Here is an 18,606-nt window from a genome sequence, read left to right as displayed (position 1 = left end):
AAGCACTGGTTACAGAGCCAATAATTATACATGTCAACTTAGTAATTTGTCTTCCCCTTTTGTCTTTCTTTTTTTTTTTTCCTGCCATTGCTGATGTTTTGTACAATCCAATTTTAGTGTAATATTCTCCTTGTTTTATCTGCCAATTAATATTTTTGAATGGCAGATGAATTGATAGCCAAGTAAACTCTTGGCCAATTTTGTATAGCTAGTAGAGATGTAAATAGGAGTATAAAGTAGGAGTTATAGCCCCAGTTAATTGTACATGTTAATTTTGTTATTTGTTTAGTTTGTTTGTTTCAGTTTGCTGCGCAACAGTACATAATAAATAAGTAAATAAATTGATGTCTTGAGCAATAATGATTTCTTGAAACAAAAGCAGGCGAATATTAACATTAAAAGCCAACGTTTTGGCATCATCATGACACCATTCTCAAGGCAAAGTGAACAAATAATGCGAAGATTTGGTTTATATAGTCTCTATGAATTAGCATAATAACAAAGGATCTCACTTTAGCCCGTGTCCATCAGCAGAAAACTCAACGAAGACCTGAAAGTTTGAGAAGTCAAGCTAGCCACTGTTAACCAACAATACCTAGTTTATAAATTTCAATGTAACCTGTGTGATGCAGGATATGATGTTTACACTCGCAGCCACCTCCACAAACACGTTGATGGACACAAACAAAAATCGTTGTCAATTTGTAAACATTATTTGAGCGAACATAACTCGAACATACCTCCTTGTCTTTCAGAACAATTTCACGTGCTTACTAAATGTTCTAACAAATTTGATTGCCTAATTAAGGAGATGCTTTTTATAAGAAAACTTAAACCATCCCTAAACGTGCAAACGGACTTGATTCAAGCAAAGGTATTCACTTGAAGAACTTGTGATCCTTTGTTATTATGCTAATTCGTAGAGACTGTACATAAATCAAATCTTCACATTATTTATTCACTTCGCCTTGAGAATGGTGTCACAATGACACTAAAACGTCAGCTTTTAACATTAATATTCGCCTGCTTATATTTTAAATGAATTAATAAGGGAAAAAAGTAAACAATGTAAGTATTTAATTATAGTACAAGTAGAATATTTTACATTTATTAGTGAAAGTAACCTATAGAGTAAGCAATAAAAATAAGGTACGAAATTGTAAAAAAAGGAAAAAAATCTTAAAAACCTCTATCTTGGTTTTCTATGAATGAAAGAAATATGGGAAGAGTGCAGAAGCCCCTGCTCAGGGACAGGCACTCTCCCCAGGTTTTGCTCACCTTTAACAAAACAATAGTGGTGGTAATTGACCTCTTCAACCACACTGTAAAATAGGGGATTGTCATGTGATTAAGCTTTAGTGGGGATATATAGCTTGTGCATTCCCTTTAGTTGCTAAATTTGAATGTTTCTCTAATATTAGTTCGTATACTGTGATCGTCCGGGTGAGGGTAGTTCTGAAAAGAACTGTTGTTGGTGACTGACGTTTTGACAACCCGAGCGGAAGTCATCTTCAGAGTCAAGTGAAAAGTGTTTGTCAGTCGATCATGTTATAAAACTGGTTGTTGAACGTGATTGGTCAGTTTAGCCATGATGGTATTGGCTGAAAGACTTGTGTAAAGTTTGGCATCAGTCATTGGTCGGTTTAGATCCATCTACCGTTAGTCAAATTGGTCAGTTTTTGGTCTGTCTATTGCTGGTCAAATTAAGTTGGTCTGTTAGAAGTCCATTTGTTGGTTTTGTTTCCGTTGTGGATAAGTCATTTGTAAGGTGCCGGTAGTTTTTGACATCTGTTAAGAGGCGTTTGTTCTAGGTTAGTGCACCAACTTTCCAGAGTCAGTTGTTGAAAATAGTTTGTACTGTAGGTTAAGCACTGAGCAGAGTCCTAGTCAATGTTGTGGTTTGTCAGTTGATGATGTACAGCAATGTGATCGCTGGCATCACCATTTCTTGTGGCTCGTTTGTGTTCAGTCTCATGTTAAGGTTTCTGCCAGTCTCACCAATGTAGGAAGCCTGGCAGTCGGAGCATTCGACCTAACCGCTTGTAAACTGCTCCCTGTCTGTTGTTGGGTTCATCCCTGTCTTTAACGTTGGTCAGTAAGCATCGTAACTTAGTTGTAGGTTTGTGGGCTACACGGATGTTGTAGGGCTGTAGGATCCCTGAGATGGTCTCAGAAGTGCCATTAATGTAAGGTAAAGTCACTGTAATAACAGGTGTTGGGTTCCCTGGGTCTTACCTGAACATTTAAATCCAAGATGGTGGCTCATGTCTGGTACATAGCATGTTTGAATTCCACAAAAGAACTCAGCTTTTTTCAACACAATTTAAAAGAAATCTTTGCAGAAGCACATAGTTACATGTATCCCCAGGAATTTTACTATGACGGAAGTGCCAAATAGTCAACCTTTTTTTATGAGAAGAGTGAAGTTAATACAGTAGTCACGATAAAGACATGAAATTTAAGTCCAGAGATAAAAGTTGTGGCCTTTATGTCCACATTGCCAGTATTTATAATTCTACCATCAGGTTTTTAATAGGAATCAGTGATTAGACAAAAAACTATGCAATTCCTAGAAATTCCAAGAAATTACTAGCCTCAAAAAGTCCATTCTCAGAAATTGTGAAAATTATTCCAACGCTTGTAAAGTATACCAGCAATATACATGCACCAGTACCTCAAGTAAGATTCCTCAACATTCCTAGGAATTCCTAGGAATTCCAAGCAAAGAAATTTGTGTAACGTGCAATTCCCACAAATTCTCAGGAATTCCAAACTTAACAACTCTGTCTAAATAGTTTGGAATTTCTGGGAATATCTGAGAATTCCTAGGAATTCACAGGAATTCATAGCAATTCCCAAAAAGCTGGGAATTCATTTTGCAATGCTTATTTAGGTGGAACACTTCATCTGTTTGGATTGTTACTACTGAAAAAGTAATGAGTTCTAACAAAAAAAAACCTGAATGTCTCCTTGCCTTTAAAATTAACCTGGCAAGTCAAGGGCTATTCTGATATCAATGTTTCTGTTCATAGGACTTGAGTTATTACAAACATCTTCATTCCTTCATTGCACTAAAATAATCCTTGAATCAAGTTTGCAACCCATCGAATGACTGACTAACCGACCAGGTAAGCAAGTGAATTATTTCTCACCCAACTAACTGCTACAACTCGTTCTAGGTACACTATCACTTGTTAAAAAAGCTGAAACTGAACAATCATTCAGCACTTCTGGCACATCCAGAATACCTGAATGGCTATTATGCTTCTCACGAGTAAATAGAAAAAGAGAGTGAGACTGTTAGTACTACTTTCTCTTACAATTACAAATAGTAGTAAAACATATTAAGATTTTATTTCCTGAGCTTACCTGAAATAGTGTCACTAAGAAATCAGGGGATATGGATTCTACTTGTAAGTGTTAATTGTTGCATAGGTGTTATTTAAATAAGTTAGCTTTTGTTATCACAGGAGAATTAGCTCAATCACAACCCTCTGCTTCATTTGTTTAGAATGCTTTAATATTGAATCGTAGAAGCGATAGGAAGTGATAGTGGGATGCACAAGTGTAATATTACAAGTACTTTTTCAATTCTACCAAACATTGTGGCTGTGCCATGCATTCTGCAGTTCCTGCACTGACAGTGAGGCTGCCTCTACAATAAAAGCTCACTACACTGTAAAATGTACTTGCTTGGTATTAAAGAATCGTGGTAAGGAGGTAGAGGCACTTTTTTAAGAGTTATATGAAGCAATGCAAATTTGTGTGGCAAAAATTGGGTCTTGTCCAAGCAAAGATAGATTTGACCAGACAACTTGACTGGTGCCAGTCAGGAATTTTTCAAGCCCTGCTGAATGATGCCAAGGAATTTGCTCATTGTAAAATTACAGTATATCAAACCTTTTTCTGCAAAAACGTTTTGGTAACACTACCATATCATTATTATAGTTAAACAATGTTGCATTACCAATATTCATGATATTATCTTTGTCTGGTTGATAAAAGAGCCAGTCAAAGAACAAGGCAAGTTTGGAATTTGCTGTTGAAACTGCAGTCTGAAACAAGACCCACAAGAAACCACAGTTACCATTAGTAAACATATACTGATGAATGCAAAATGAGGAAAACCTTTATTTTTGCTTCTTCTAGCTACCTTTCTGCAACACCACCATAGTAGAGTGGTATGTTGTAGCACCTTTCAGTCAGTATGTGTGTGATATCAGGAGCAGGCTAGATCTTAACTAAACTTAACTTGACACAATAATTTATCATAACTTCTGAATTTTCTGGGGGTGGGAAGGGGGATTGAGGGGAGGGGCTTAAGAATAGCAAATTTGAAAACAAACTACCAAAACGTAGGGCCATCAGGCCTTCACACTTTATGATTTATTTCCAGTAAGGAGGAGATGTTGTCTTGTACAAAACCTCTATTATCCTGGGTTGAATCTGCCCAGGGAACTATCAAAATTAAATATTAGGCTAAGAACGTTGTAAATCCAAACACCAGAGTTAAGCACGGGTCTCTGTAAAACACGGACTGGATAGTGGCAGATGGCGGACAAAAAAATGTGAATGGAAAAATGGGGGTGAAAAAATGGGGAGAGAAAAATGGGGATGGCAAAATGCGGATGGAAAAATGGGGATGGAACAATGCAGAAGGAAAAATGGGGAAGGCAAAATGGGAAAGGCAAAATGGGGATGAAAAATGGGGATGGAAAAATGAGGATGGAAAAATGCGGATGGAAAAATGAGGATGGAAAAATGGGGATGGAAAAACAGGAATGGCAAAATGCAGATGGTAAGATAGGGGGAAAATGGGGATGGAAAAATCAGAATGGAAAAATGGTGAAGGACAAATGTGGATGGAAAATGGGGATGAAAAATGCAGATTGAAAATGAAGATCGTACAGATTTTGTCATAAGTATTTAGTCATCTGAAATTTTCCATCCGTATTTTGTCATCCGCAGTTTGTCTTCCATCATCTGCCAATATCTTGTCCATGTTGTATAGCTACTCCTCCTGGATGTATAGCTACTCCTCCTAGATGAAAAGCTACTCCTCCTGGATGAAAAGCTACTCCTCCTGGATGAAAAGCTACTCCTCCTGGATGAAAAGCTACTCCTCCTGGATGAAAAGCTACTCCTCCTGGATGTAAAGCTACTTCATATCTCCTTTGGACTTCTTTGTGGAAATGTAGAGGACAATTTTTAGGATTGTTGAGTTTGTCGAATTTAGTTATAGTTTGTTCTTCAGCAAAACAATTTCTGCTAATTCAAAGACTGTTTTTTTGGCAGGGAAATGAAAAGAGGACATAATTTGGTTTGCTGTGACAACTGGTAGTGCTAACTGCAACTGCAAAGAAATTTTAAATGGTTACAACTAAAACATCTAACATACAAGCTTGTTTCTCCCACATTCTTAGTTTCCCTGAAGTCTCATGCTCAGTTTGGTATACTCCTGCACCCAAATACAGTCATCAGAAAAAATTAATGGCAGATTAAAGTAACCTGAAACAGTATGCACTACAAGGTAAAGCTAGTGACCTGGCAAGATGTCAGCAGCCAGCCGATGATGGCCCATCTTGGTATAATGTCAGAACACAGCACTTCATTACAAGGATGAACTACACCAACTATGTAACGGATTAAATCTGCTCGAAGACTCTGACTTTCAGGGGTGGACAGATACTGAAATAAAAAGTGACAAATAGTCTATTTATTATATGTTTATTAATTTATCATTTGGCTGTACATAAACTAATTAAGAATAATATTTATAATATAAACTGCAGTGTTTTAGTGTTTTAGCCATGGCGACTAGAATTTTGCAGCTGGCAACTAACTTCAAATGGAAGTCGCCAACCCAGCGACTATAAGATTGAGAGCTTGAGAGGACTATCATCCAGAGTGAACAAAAAAATGCTCTGAGCGTTATGAATTCACCTGTAAAAATACAATGTAAGTTCATTCTGCCATTCTAACCAACTGAAACTGATACTTATATAAAATGAAACGTTTAATTCCAAGAACCCATCACAAGAAAACACAAATTTGCAGTATGTCATTAAGCATTACATGCGATGAACTTTGTTCTGCTTGACTGAACTTTAGCATGTGATAATTTTACCTTTGAGCGTGAGACAACGCACAAGTACAGTTTCTGCATCTTTGATACATTGATGTTGAGTTTGGGTTTGTATCAAATGGAAACCATCTGCATCCCAAAAAAGGAACTAAAAACTAGTAGGGGTGGTCAACCATGTCTTAGATGGGGGGGGGGGGGGTCACAATTCCATGACTTCAATGAGCAGATCTTCACAAGACAATTTTCGTGGCAAAAATTCATAAAAATCTATCAAATAATCACAGTGATGACATTGTGGAGTAAAGGAGAGTAAAGGGTTAACCAAGGTAAAAGTTTGATTTACCCTCTGATCAGGCGCTAGGCATGGTTAAGGTCAGTAGTATCTTGCACCCCCATGGTGTCCAGATTGCATCAATCTCATTTGGTCAAGTTTTCAACGTTTGTAAAAACGTAAGGCAAATCTGAGCCAGCAACTCAGACAATATATTTGAATGTATGTGTAGACAGTCTGAAGTTCTCTTTCCATCATTTTTCAATGAAATTTCCGTGCAAAAGGGTTTCAAACCAGAACTGGTTAGCGAGGTCATTAAAAGTGCTCCCTCCCTAAGCCATTTTTGAAAGTTGCGTGGTTTCGTTCATTTGAACTGGGCAATTTGATTTCTCTCTGTAGCTTCATCTTAAGTACGATGCATATTAACATGTTTTAGTTGATCTATATGGTTTTCCAATGCAATGTGAGTTTCAGATTTACAAAATGCGGCATTGCATTTCAATATCAATTGCTGCAATTGGGCGAAAAGTGGGACAATTGCACTATTTAGTTTATAAGCAATCTTTGTCAGTAGAGTAAAGGAGAAGTTATCGGAAGATTAGAGAAAAATGATTTCAGCAAAGCTTGTTCTAAAGTTACTATCATTTGCAAATTTCTTGCGCTCTGCTCCAGAGAAGTCGAAGAAGCTCCAGCAATCAAATTGGGGTGCTTTTATTTCCCTGCCGTGAAACTACTGTCGCCGGATCCACATAAATCTCTTTCACGTATGTACATTTAATAACTACGAAACTTAGCAAAATACAGATGTTAACCGTACTATGTAATGCTTAATATTCGTAAGTTGCATGTTTGGACTGAAAATACCATAAACAAAGTATTCGCGGTTGATCATATCATTTGAATTTGATGAAAACCTGATGTGCATTTACATTTTGTGGTTTTAGAAAAAAGCTTTCGAAGTATTTAACTATTTTTCACAGTGTTTTAGTTTATCATTTTCGGTATACTTCGTTTTCTAAAACAAACAAAGCACTGGGCCAATCCATTGAAACTTGGCACCAGCAGTTCTTTCGGAATTCCCACCTTATTTGTATATTACATTTCATTCCCATGCATGTTTCGTTCAACTGGCTTATCAAAATAAATGTTATTCATTCTAATTATCTCTCAAGGAAATGCCTGTTCACTTCCTTACTAAGGAATTATAATACCTTTACCAAAGAAGCCATACTTTCCATAGTTACACTTAAAATCGTATTTGTCAAATATGTATTTGTGTAAACATGTCGAATTTTGATCGCCAATGTTTTGACACATCAAATTTGCATATTTGCTGCAAACTTGTTAATTTTGCTTTAATTTGATTTTGTTACAAATAAGCCCCTGAAATGCATGAAATCAACTGTTGATTTTCAGTTAAATTTTAAGAAAGGTATGAAATGTATTTTCCCTGTGCATTTCAAATGAGAACGGTTCGTTTCAAGTTATAAGTTTTAGAAGAAACACGACTGCCAGGTCATGTCCTGTGGAAAGAGCTAAACCATTGGCTGTTGTAGCCTGCAATGACGGTGTATTTTGGCGAGTGTGCCCACGTATTTTGATAGGGTGAGTGCCATCTTAGATTCAAACTCACAAGAGACGAAAAGGGGTTCTAGGAGGTAGGGGTGAGGCTAAAAGAGGAGTAACGGGGGAGGGGGATGGGAAGGAAATACACCTGCCAGCAGTCATTGTTTGTTCAAGAAACACTGTTTGTCCACAAACGAGTCTGTGATTAGTGTGGTATGGAGCTAATAGATTGAAACCTGTCAATAAACTGTAAACCGATATACTGGAGTCATAGAGATCCCCAATTGCCCAATGATTTAACAAATTACAAAAAAACATAATTTATTGCAGACATTTTGGAGTTTCTTACGTGAGCAACCATTGCTTTTGCAAGTGCAAGGGATTAACATGCAGACCACTCTCTGTAACAAAATCTTCCCGTGAGAGACTACTAGCCGTGTCTACCGTACAGTAAAACTGGACTGAACAGTGAATTCTTGTCTATTTCAAAAATAATAATAATACATGTAATAGTAATAGTAATAGTGATATTACTATTACTTTAAGGGCCCATTAACCGATTCATGCGCGCGCTCGCACGCGTTGCTAAGGAGGTGAAATTTCACTTCCGGTCACTTACGTCAGCCTGAGTACGGAAAATAAAAGCAACTCAAAAGCTTGCAAATTCGCATACATTTTAGATGTTTTTCTTTGTGTTTCACAAAATGCAAAGCAAAAAAAGTACAAGCAAAGACAAAATAAGAGAAAGACAGAAAAACAAGAGCAATAGAAAGAGAAAAACTAACTCCGTGTGGCTTTGTGTGATCTCACTGAAGTGCGCTGGTAGTGTAAATTGCGCACGCGCTGATAGGGTAACTTCCAATAGATATCGGGCGCACTTCCGGTTTCTTTAAATGCTAAAGGAAACGCGGTTTTTCATTAAATCCAGCCTTTTTCAACGATTTTCTATTAAAGCCAATGTTGGCAACATAGCTATGCATTCCTTTTTCAAAATCATGCTTTTTTCAGAAAATTACGAATTTTTCAATATTTTGAAATGCTCTCAAAATCTGACCTTTTAGAACTGAAACAAAATCGATGCATAGCGTAATGAGGATTTAAATTAAAATATTAAATCAAAGAAAAAAAATCCCGAGAAAGAAATTTGCCTGGGAGCCTTTGCATTTTTTCTGTATTAGTCACATGACCATGGGCGTGGCCTGATGACATCATCACTAGTGTTACTGGTCATGAAAAAGTTGAAACACATGAAATAACTCTGAACTAACTAAAAATGAGGAGGTTAGATGAGACTGAATTTTCCTTAGCAACGGCTCGAAAAGATTGGTTAATGGGCCCTTAACAACAACATAGAAATAAAATAGCTTAACATAGCTTAAAAATAGTATAGACATAGGCTTTAAATATGTTTGGTTCTACAAGGGATAGTAATAGTAACAGTAACAGTAACGTGCAGTACCAGTACCAGTACCAGTAATAGTAATAGTAATAGTAATAGTAATAATAAAGTGCCAAACCAAGGTAGCCAGGGAGAAACCCATACTAATAAGGGAAAAACCAGCCAGCTTGTCTGGATTTCAGGCTTCCAACATACTGCCTGATTTCAAGTACTCATTAAACTCCCTTGATAAGACTTTGTAGATCAGGTACAATTTCCTGGTGCTTTAAAATTGCATTGGAAACCTCAAACCATTTTTCAGCGTCAATGTTTTTAATTTTTGTTTGTGAATCTTGAGGACTCCTAAGTCACATTTCCTGATGGATTTAAATTTAACATATTGACACAATTGTTGCACAAATAATTTAGCGGGAGAAACTTCCCTCTACAGCTTCTTGTCAGCTGGTACGATTTTCTCTGTGATGGACTTGCTTTCTTCAGCGTTTTGATGGTACATTTGCTGCTTTTAATCAGTGTGCTTATCAAAGATGCTAGGTACGTTGTGAATTACTTAGGGTCTTTTCAGACATTTATACATTACATAACACGTAAAATATTTGATGGATTAGAAAGCCACATAATAGATAATATTCGTACAATGCCATGTTTATTATTCATAAGTGGCATGGCTTCCAGGTTAATAAGCTAAAAACGCCACATTTATATACGATTAATAAGCTGAAAAGGCACAAATAGTATGCATAATAATCGTATCACAGCCCATCATACATGAACGAATGTTCATCTCGATTCCAGATTTATTTTGACTTTCCAGAATTATTCTGACTGCTGTTTATTTTGACGTGAAGAAATTACCCCCACTCTTAACTTCCAAACTATCACTGTGTCTTACAGGTTTTAATGAAGTTTCATTTGTGGTACTATAAATGAAAATTTTCTGTAGAGATATTGTGTTACGTTATACTGCACGTGCCCTAGCCCGTGTTAGTTTGATCACCAGTTTGATTTCAGCCAATCAGATGCTTTGTATGATTATTTGATTTCGTAACAATTTAAGCACAAGGACCGTCTGTATTTTGGGGGCCTGCATTGTGTGCAACACTGGGCGAATAAATCACTTAAAGCTGTTTCTTTGTTGTATGTTATTACACATCAATTTCACTACATTTTCCTACACTTAATCAATCGTTCTGAAGTGTTTCTGTGCAAGAGAGTTGTAAAAGTAAATGACATTAAATTAAGCCTGACACTACAAAGAACTATATATTTACAAAAGAAAAACAAACCTGTTTTTGAAACCAGTCCTGATACCTTTTCTGTTGACCAAATCGCACCTACATGTACACAAACAACAACAACAAATATTAGACAATTCACTTAATGTCCTTAATATAACTATATTTCAAGGTTTTTCTTTCAAACTCTGTTTATTTCCAGTTCTATATTAACTGCATGGCAGTCCTATGTATATGCAGGAACCTTGTTTCATTTTAAGGCCATTCTTAGAGAGTCTTTTTAATCATACTATATAGCATACTATAATCAGCATATACTCGAGCCCTAACCACTAAACCTATTTGCTGTTGTACAAAAATTCAAGCACAAGGTACAGTGTAGGTACATGTAGTTACATGTCAAAAAGTAATTTTGCCCTGGTACACAGAAAGAAAGAAAGATTCAAGAGTTGAACGTACAAAACTCAATGTCCAGAATCTTGGAACTTATCAGCAACTAGAAAACTGCTCAAAATGTCTTTCAAACTGAAAATCTACCAAACATGATCAAAACCCTAATTCACAAACATAACATTTCTGACCTTGATACAAACAGGAAAATATAATAAAGGACTGCATGCATTTTTGCATGGCCAAGACAATGCTGAAATTATGAATATAATTATATAAGAACCTCTCTCATACAGGAAGTGCACTAGAACACCGAGATGACGATAACAAGTGAATTTTTGAAAGGGCAGCAAATTGTAATGTAGTGCACTATAATAAAACTAGCCTATATTTTTAGGTTTCTATCAGTGTAAATAAATGTCTTTGGATTACATGTATGTATATAACAGGCCTAGTTACCATAGCAAAAATACAACCTGTTAGAAACACCTTTAATGTTTGCTTTGAGTGCTTATAACTTAGTAATGAGCTCCGTGAGCTCCATTTTTGTCTTGGAAAATCCTAGTTGTAGATATTATGGATAGGAGATTCACTCAATCCCTCCTTCACTCCTTCCTTCACTTCCTTTTAGACTTCTTGTGATCAAATCTGCTGACCAGTGTACAAGGCTTTTGCAGTTGTTGCGAAGTTCAAATTATATTCGACCTGAAGGTGAAACGATATCCTCATGCAGTGATTAGTTTTAATTTTTATTAGCAATGTTTATCATTTGTTCTTTGCATTTCTGATGCAAGAACTCAATATCTTACGGCAGAAAAATCTACATAGAATAGATTTTCGTACGAACATCTCTAGTATAGGAGTAAATTACATGTGACTTCTCACGTGAAAACGTACACTACGGCTATCCATTTGAACGCTTAAAAACCGTTCACTTGCCGTTTGCGATCCGTTTGTCATCCGTTCATGATTGATGGAATGCCGTTCAAACGGATTGGATCATCCGTTCAGAAAAAATGCTAGCTGTTCGAACGGCTGCTGCTATCCGTTCGAAAAAAATCTTCATCTGTTCAAACAGCTGAGGTTATCTGTTTGAAAAAAATCTTCATCCGTTCAAACGGCTGAGGCTATCCATTCAAAAAAAATTGTCATCCATTCGAGCAGCTGAGGTTATCTGTTCAAAAAAACATCGTCATCCGTTCGAACGGCTGAGGTCCTCCGTTCGAATAAAATCTTCATCCGTTTGAAAAAAATGGTCATCCATTCGAAAAAATAGTTATCCATTCGAACGGCTGATGTTATCTGTTTGAAAGGAACTGCAGTGGTTTGAACAGCTAGTGTCACCTGTTCGGGAAAATAGTATTCAGCTGTTTGAACGGCTGCTGCTATTCGTTCACACAAAACTAATCAGACATTTGATTGGCCAAAGGTATCTGATGGGATTCAGGCTTTTGAACGGCTGGGACTATCTGTTCACAAGGAACTTTATCCAGCCGCTTGAATGGCTGTGTCCATTTAAACAAACATTCAACCTTTCCGATTCAAACGACCATGTTTGTCCGTTCTGAAAGAAAAACTGTAATTAAAATCACGGTTCAAGAGATAAATACTTCGAACAGATGTCATAACGGCTCATGTTATGCTGTGTTACGATTGTTTCGAGCGGATTGTCAAGGAAACTTTAAATGATAGCAATTAAACCCACACAACACGAAAACCCGCTTACAATTTTCACCTTAACAGTGAAAAAAGTTATTTTGAAAAAGAGACTCCTTAAAGTGTCACACTTAAATTATTTGACATGACTTAAACGCTTTCTTCTACAAATTTCGGTGCCGCACTTTGAAAATAACACTAAAACTGCGTCGCATTTTCAGTACAGAGGAAAATAGCCTATTCCAGGCGTTCAGTTGGTTCGGGCACAGCGGGAATAGCAGCAAGCGAAAAACTAGGGGAGAAGTGTGGCGAGAGAATGGGCCTCTCCCCTATTAACTAACTGAACTAAACAAACCTAAAACTCAGACTCTAAAGGGCCATAATGGAAAAGACGTTCTTTCTTTCTCTTTGGAAAACTCAAATCTGGAATATTACAATGAATCATATCGATTGACGATGTATTACCAAAAGACAGACAGGACATAATATTAAAATAAACTTGGTGCTCTACTCTGAGGAGAGATGTTGAAACAAGACAATGTTAATGTTTACTAGTGAGTTCTGTCGAAGTGCGCTTCATCTCTATCAACAAAACTTGCGTTACAGGTCACGCACAACGGGTCAATGATTGGTATGCAAATTTCCGCACATTATTGCGAAGAGACAGATTCGGGTCTGTGATGGAAAACAATTATTGCCGGTTCTATCCTGTTAAAAGCTTTTGGTGTCCATCTCTAAGTTTTGTCAAGTTTTGAAAGCAGAAATGAAGAAGTGTGTAATAAGAATTACAGCTATAGACCTATGAAAGGGGAGCAAAAACACGTCCTTCATCAAAACACCAAGATCTCCTGCACCATTCGTTCAATACAAACCCTTTTCTTTGGCCATTCGAACACCTGGAATAATATGTTTCAAATATTTCTTTAGCCGTCCAAACGGCTGGCATCATCCATTCGAAATTTTTCATCAGCCGTTCGAATGGCTGGCATCATCCCTTCAAAATGTTTTGTTAGCCGTTCGAACGGCTGGCGTCATCCATTCGAAATTTTTCGTTAGCCGTTTGTACGGCTGGCATCACCTGTTGAAAATTTTTCGCTCGCCATTCGAACAGCTGGTGTCATCCGTTTGAAATTTTTCCAGTGCCATTCAAATGTTAATAGCATCCGTTCGAAATTTTTCCGTGGCCGTTCAAACAGTTCTTAAAACCATTTGAAATGGCTGGAACATCTGTTTCCCATCCGTTTGTTAGCAGTTCGCCAGCCATTCGCTTTGACCGTTTAACGGATATCTGTTAGTGACGTTTTTGTGTGAGAGGTCACATATTTAAGCAATAGAGTACTTTTTCAGTGTTAAGATAGCCTCATCCAAACACAAGGGGGTTTGGGAGAATTTAAGACAGTTAAGCAAAGCCGAGTTGCAATCAAGGGTTTGTATAACTTTCAAGAATTCTCCGAACCCCCCTGGTGTTTAGATGAGGCTATGTAAACATGGAAAAATTCCTCTATTGCTTTTATAAAATATTTCTCAAAAATATGTGTGAATCTAAAGCGTCAATACCACGTTTACATACTCTCATCTAAACATGCCTATCAACCAATGAGAGCACACATAGAAGCTCAGTTATTTATAAAAGCTAGTAGCACATTTCCTGAAGATGTGCGCTTTATATATGCTTGATGGTACTTGACTGCCCAAAAAGAAGATAATGATTCAAAATTAACTCACAAAATTGATGAGCTGTATAAATTTTTGAATTATTCACGCCAAGACAACAATTTTTAGACGAGAAACAGCAGAAGAATTGAGAAGAATTCAAACCATGCTTTTCACTGTTATTTATATGGTACAGTAAATAAATATGGACTTCATTTCTTTTTCTCCTTCCTTTTACAAGGCAACATCAGTGATTGTAGAACTCCCAGCCCTGGGTAATATCTTTTCTTCTTTTCATGTTCATACCATTTTGCAATATCCACATTGGACTTACTCTTACCAGGCATCCCAGCCGACCTTGTAAGACTATATGATGATTGGCAAGGGTGGGGGTTTCCTCCATTAGTATCCAGTGCCCCTGGATAGCTATAGGGATGGGGGCTCTTGGAAGCATGACAGAGGAAGTGATAAGCAGGGCTTCAAGTGGCTTCCTGGAAAAATAAAGGGTTAAATATAGGGTCTTTTTTTAAAAATTATAGGGTTAATATAGGAATTCAAAAATAATTATAGGGACAATATAGGGATATTTTGAAGCACTTACAAGAGAAACTTGACAAAAGTACAAATATTTACTCTGCTTTTTAAAGAGATTTTTGCCAAGAAAGTTTCTAACATCAATTTCATCCTGTTATTCATGCAGGTTTTTGTGCATTTAAGTAACGATCCAGATAAGAACTGCAGCATTTTCTATTGTTCTGCGGCAATACATTTTTCCCACATTGAAATGGTTGTGTTTTCATACAGAGAATGTATCAACTGATGGAAAGCAGGTTTATGAAATAAAATGTATTTAAACTCTATTTTGAAAAGTAGTTTCCTTTGTGTTAAAACATTTCAACCAATCACAACAGTCATAAACAAAGACAATAAAAGCTTCCAATTTTCCAATGTTCCCCACATGGGATCACTGTGGTATTTAGACTCAGAAGAGATTTTGTTGAAAGGAACTTCAAGATAATTGATCAATTACAGATAAATACATTATACAGCTACCTGAAGTTTTGGTAAATTTTGCTGATTGAGCCAATCAGAAGTATGATACAACAATAGCAAAGTTGCGCAAAAGTTAGCACCTTTCTGCATTCCTTGCCGCGTGGTGCTATCCTTCTTATATGGACCGTTACTTAACATCCTGTTTTTCCTTCAGCCCTCTAACAGTCTCTTTTTGTTCTTGTCTAGTTCCGTTTAGTTATTTGAACACTGTTTGTGTTGGTCCATTGGATTTTCCATCTTCATTTTTGCAACTTCAAGAAGCCCTTGAGCCACAGCTACTTCACTGAAGTTCTTGTTCTTAATTGCTTGGAATGCATGAATCTTTTGTTTGCTTCTTCTTATCATATGTTGTTTTGGCTGTTTGCAGTTCACTTTCCTTCAACTTTTCTGACTTCATCCATTCAGTTCTTTTCCTGTCTCAACCATGTTTAGTCTCATTTGTTCCAGCTTCTGTGCTTCCTGTTGTCTTTCCTTCTCTGCATCTCTTAGCCTTTGTTTCTCTCCATTCTGAATGGCCTTTTTCCTTAAGAGTTCTTTTTTTCCAAACGCTTTGCACACCCCTCTTCTTGCTTGAAGAGGTCTTTTGTAATGTGAACATTGTGTGGCTCTCCATACAATTTCATATGGATTGAATGATCTTTGTATGCAGACCATTTATTTCCACATCACTTAGTGAGGTCCTGCTGTCTTCTTACTAGCAGAAAGACTCTGTTCTACAACTTTATTACCATGAGTTAGGGAAAGAAGCTTCTGAAGCGCAGAATACTTGAACTTTCTCTTGAAAGACATTTGACCACCAGTAATTATGATCTACTCTGTTTTTTTTTAATATGTTTTATTTATAACCTATGACATAGCAATACATTACAATACATAACTTACTTACAAGTCATTATAGGAGTACCAAAAACAAAAGTGAGAACTTAGGAAGAAAAAAAAGAGATAAAAGTACAAGAAGAAATAAGTACGAGAAAGAAAATAAAACGGAGAACAGGTTCCTTTTTCTAAACTAATAGAGTTAATATCTACAATGGCCAGTAATGTGGCTCCTTTTTTTTTTTGGTTTTGTTGTTATATCCATTTTTGATATTCTATTTATTGTTAAGCGTTACAACTTTATCTGTTTCTTAGATTTGTGCTTCTCTATTTGAAGTTTACTTGCAATGATGGCCATGAAAGCTTGTTCTCTACGATCTGTGTCAACAGCTCCGGCCTTGTACACAATCCATGTGTAATAAGTTCCACTTTTTCTTCTGATATTGGCATCATTACGGCTAGTCTCGAAATAGCTTGCGTCCCAAGCTCACCATCTCTGCGAAATGGTTGCAGGAAAGAAACATGTCTAAAAGGTTTATTGTCTATTGGTAAATGGTCAATCAGATACTTTGTAGTGTCCACATAAGACTGTTTCATACCTGTGAGAGCTACCCAAACCAAAGGTTTTGGTTGGTCAGGGCACAAGTATTTTCACCATTTTCTATATATCAATTTGATGGTAGGTTGTCTGACTTCAGCAGGTTCTTCCCCTCAAAGTCGTTAAGAACTTGGCTCTTCAAGAAGTGACCCATTAGGAATTTCAGCAGCTCATACATTTTATAGAGCAGTAGATGAATAAGTGACCCTTTGCTCTGGAAGACTCTATAAACAGTAGAAAAGCCAAATGAGCTGGGAAGTACTTGTCTTGCAACTTTTAACAAATACATTTATACATTCATGTATGAATGGCAGAAATCCAGGGAGTCCTTCATCTAAGAGTACTTTGTTGATGGCACTCCAAATTGTTTCGTTAACATTTGGTCCATCTGACGGCAGACTTATCTCTCCCAGCATCAAGCCTGAGAGAGGGAACTGGAAGCCCATTTCTTCCAGCATGTCCACAGTTTTCTTTGCAACATCATGACCTTTGGCATGCCTTAAGAACAGCGTCTTCAAGAATCTAGAAATTGACTACCTGCCGTTACATCCACTAAAATATAAGTTAATGAGTCCGGTACTATTTTTTCCTCTTTATTCTAAAATTGTTGGGATTATAGGGAGTTTTTGAATTAAATAGGAAAGTATAGGGAAAGTTAAAAAATGTAGGAAATATAGGGACACTTGAAGCCCTGGATAAGGCACTTCAAACAAAACAAGGAGAGTCCTGTGTTCATTGTAAATCAGGAGAACACAAATCAGTTGATGTGACAAGATCAAAGTGATAGCTGATTGGAGGAAGTATATGAGTGACAACAAGTTAAGTTTGAACCAGCTGATGGTAGAAACCGGGGAAGGTCGGGTGTTGTATCCAGTAGTTGTGGTAGAAGTGGAGGGAATTACATGTAGAGCACTATTAGACACTAGAGCAAGCAGCTCATGTGCATCACCTACACTGGTTGAGCGACTGAACAGGAAACCTGACCACAAGGAGTACAAGAAAATTGAAATGATGATGACATCAACAGGCTAAGCCAGAAGATAGAAATGTCCAAGGCGAAAATCTCTAGCATCAAAGGGGATTTCAGCCTGCCTACTACCCTGAGTAAAGTCGACAAGGGTGTCCTGTTGTCTGTGTCCAACCCACAATATGCAGAAATCATCTCACAGCACCAGTATCACAAAGATGTAATGATGGATGATGTGGATACAAAACAAGAGCTGCCAATTTGTGTGATCCTGGGTGCAAGTGAGTATGCAAAGCTGAAGACAAGCCCAGTGCTGAGAGTTGGAAATCCAGGTGAACCAGTTGCAGAGCTCACATTCTTTGGTTGGACCATCATGTCCCAAGGTGCAGAGATCAACTTGAGCAGCATGTAGCTCACCAGAAGTTCTTCAACAGATTATGAGAAACTGTGCAGCCTGGATTAGGTTTAGAAGATAAACCAGCAGGTGATCAACACAGCAAATTCCAAGAGTAACTCATACGTCATTAGAGTTTGGAGAAGCAGGGTTTAAACTGCATACATGTAAATGGCACTCAAATTTCCAGAAACTGGAGGCTGAAGCTGTACCATGAGATGAAGGGCAAACGTATACCAAGGAACACTTGGGTATAAAACCAAATGAAGCAAAGTTACTGGGAATTCCTTGGAACAAAGAGGAAGAAACCTTAGCCGTGAGCTTTACTGGGGATTCTGCAGAAACCACAAAGAAAGAAGAGTTGAGCGTTTAGCATCAGTCTTTGACCTAGCCTGCATAGCAGGCGTTCCCGTGCTTTTACGCATCCTGGTCATGTGTAAATTGGAGCGAGAGAAAAAAATTGTCAAAGCAGGGGGTGTTGGGGCGAGCGAGGAAAATCTTGCCCTCAAACCGCTCAATTTTG

General features: G+C 37.3%; 2 protein-coding genes across 5 annotated transcripts in view; one reads left to right on the top strand and one right to left on the bottom strand.

Annotated features, from left to right (window-relative positions):
- LOC145479208 (integrator complex subunit 3-like) overlaps positions 1-18,606 on the bottom strand; it is a 306,674-nt gene that overhangs the window by 155,535 nt on the left and 132,533 nt on the right. For all 4 annotated transcript variants that reach the window (XR_014048403.1, XM_081457501.1, XM_081457510.1 and 1 more), the window contains 3 exons: positions 10,608-10,655; positions 5,545-5,688; positions 3,968-4,055 (listed from right to left, as the gene is read on the bottom strand). Coding sequence is in view for 3 of the 4 variants with exons in the window: in XM_081457501.1 (XP_081313627.1) it covers positions 3,968-4,055; positions 5,545-5,688; positions 10,608-10,655 (280 nt within the window). In the remaining variant the exon portion in view is untranslated. The remainder of the gene's footprint in view (positions 1-3,967; positions 4,056-5,544; positions 5,689-10,607; positions 10,656-18,606) is intronic.
- The window catches only part of LOC145479884 (uncharacterized), a 192,565-nt gene that overhangs the window by 150,559 nt on the left and 23,400 nt on the right, over positions 1-18,606 (top strand). The window lies entirely within an intron of this gene.

Source organism: Orbicella franksi, chromosome 1 (genome assembly GCF_964199315.1).
Source record: "Orbicella franksi chromosome 1, jaOrbFran1.1, whole genome shotgun sequence".
Lineage (NCBI taxonomy): Eukaryota > Metazoa > Cnidaria > Anthozoa > Scleractinia > Merulinidae > Orbicella > Orbicella franksi.
Note: the sequence above shows the minus strand (reverse complement) of the source record. Positions and strands in the feature narration are given on the sequence as shown.